The sequence below is a fragment of the Malurus melanocephalus genome, unplaced genomic scaffold, assembly GCF_030028575.1.
Source record: "Malurus melanocephalus ecotype Western Australia unplaced genomic scaffold, MMel_1.1 scaffold_1635, whole genome shotgun sequence".
In the NCBI taxonomy this organism is placed as follows: Eukaryota; Metazoa; Chordata; class Aves; order Passeriformes; family Maluridae; genus Malurus; species Malurus melanocephalus.
In genome coordinates, this window is record NW_026624867.1 from 14,777 (window position 1) to 16,159 (window position 1,383).

The 1,383-nt window shown below is 64.2% G+C and overlaps 1 protein-coding gene across 1 annotated transcript in view; it reads right to left on the reverse strand.

Moving 5' to 3' along the window:
• Nucleotides 1-1,383, reverse strand: part of MARS1 (methionyl-tRNA synthetase 1) — a gene marked incomplete at its 5' end in the record, with an annotated part of 13,498 nt that overhangs the window by 6,352 nt on the left and 5,763 nt on the right. The window contains 3 exon segments of the mRNA XM_057388175.1: nt 52-147; nt 814-962; nt 1,134-1,294. Coding sequence (XP_057244158.1) covers nt 52-147; nt 814-962; nt 1,134-1,294 — 406 coding nt within the window.

The window sequence follows — 1,383 nt, forward strand, 5'->3', positions numbered from 1 at the left end:
TCACACCTGTGCCCATCACACCTGTGCCCCTCACACCTGTGCCCCTCATACCTGCTGGGGGTTCTTCCACCAGCGCTCCCATTGGTCAGTGTAGGTGGCTGTGATGGACAGGTACCCGATGGGAGCATCGAACCACACGTAGAACACCTGGGGGATGGAGGGACACACCTGAGCAGGTGACCCCAGACAGGGAGGGGACACTCACCGGTCACAGGTGAGGAGACACAGGGGACACTCACCTTGTCACACCACGGGGGTGTCCCTTGTCACAGGTGAGGTGACCCCAGGGGGTGGGACACAGGGGACACTCACATTGTCCTGGAAGCCGTCCAGGGGCGGGAGGGGACACTCACCCTGTCACAGGTGAGGTGACGCCGGGGGCAGGGCAGGGAGGGGACTCTGTCACAGCTGAGGTGACCCAGGGGACACAAGGGACACCCACCTTGTCCCGAAAGCCGTCCAGGGGTACGGGGGTGCCCCAGGTGAGGTTACCCCAGGGGCAGAGCAGGGAGGGGACACTCACTCTGTCACAGGTGGGGTGACCCAGGGGGACACAAGGGACACTCGCCCTGTCACAGGTGAGGGGACACAGGGGGACACAGGAGACACCCACCTTGTCCTGGAAGCCATCCAGGGGTACAGGTGTGCCCCAGGTGAGGTGACCCATGGGGTGGGACACAGGGGACACTCACCCTGTCACAGGTGAGGTGACCCAGGGGGACACAGGTGACACTCACCTTGTCCCGGAAGCCATCCAGGGGTACAGGCATGCCCCAGGTGATGTGACCCAGGGGGGACACAGGTGACACTCACCTTGTCCCGGAAGCCGTCCAGGGGTACAGGTGTGCCCCAGGTGAGGTGACCCAGGGGGACACAGGTGACACTCACCTTGTCCTGGAAGCCATCCAGGGGTACAGGTGTGCCCCAGGTGAGGTGACCCAGGGGGTGGGACACAGGTGACACTCACCTTGTCCCGGAAGCCATCCAGGGGTACAGGTGTGCCCCAGGTGAGGTGACCCATGGAGACACAGGGGACACTCACTCTGTCACAGGTGAGGTGACCCCGGGGGACACAAGGGACACTCACCCTGTCACAGGTGAGGTGACCTCGGGGGCATGCAGGTGACACTCACCTTGTCCCGGAAGCCATCCAGGGGTACGGGCGTGCCCCAGGTGAGGTGACCCAGGGGGGACACAGGGGACACTCACCTTGTCACAGGTGAGCTGACGTTGGGAGCAGGGCAGGGAGGGGACTCTGTCACAGGTGAGGTGACCCCGGGGCAGGGAGGGGACTCTGTCACAGGTGAGGGGACACAGGTGACACTCACCTTGTCCCGGAAGCCGTCCAGGGGTACAGGTGTGCCCCAGGTGAGGTGACCCGGG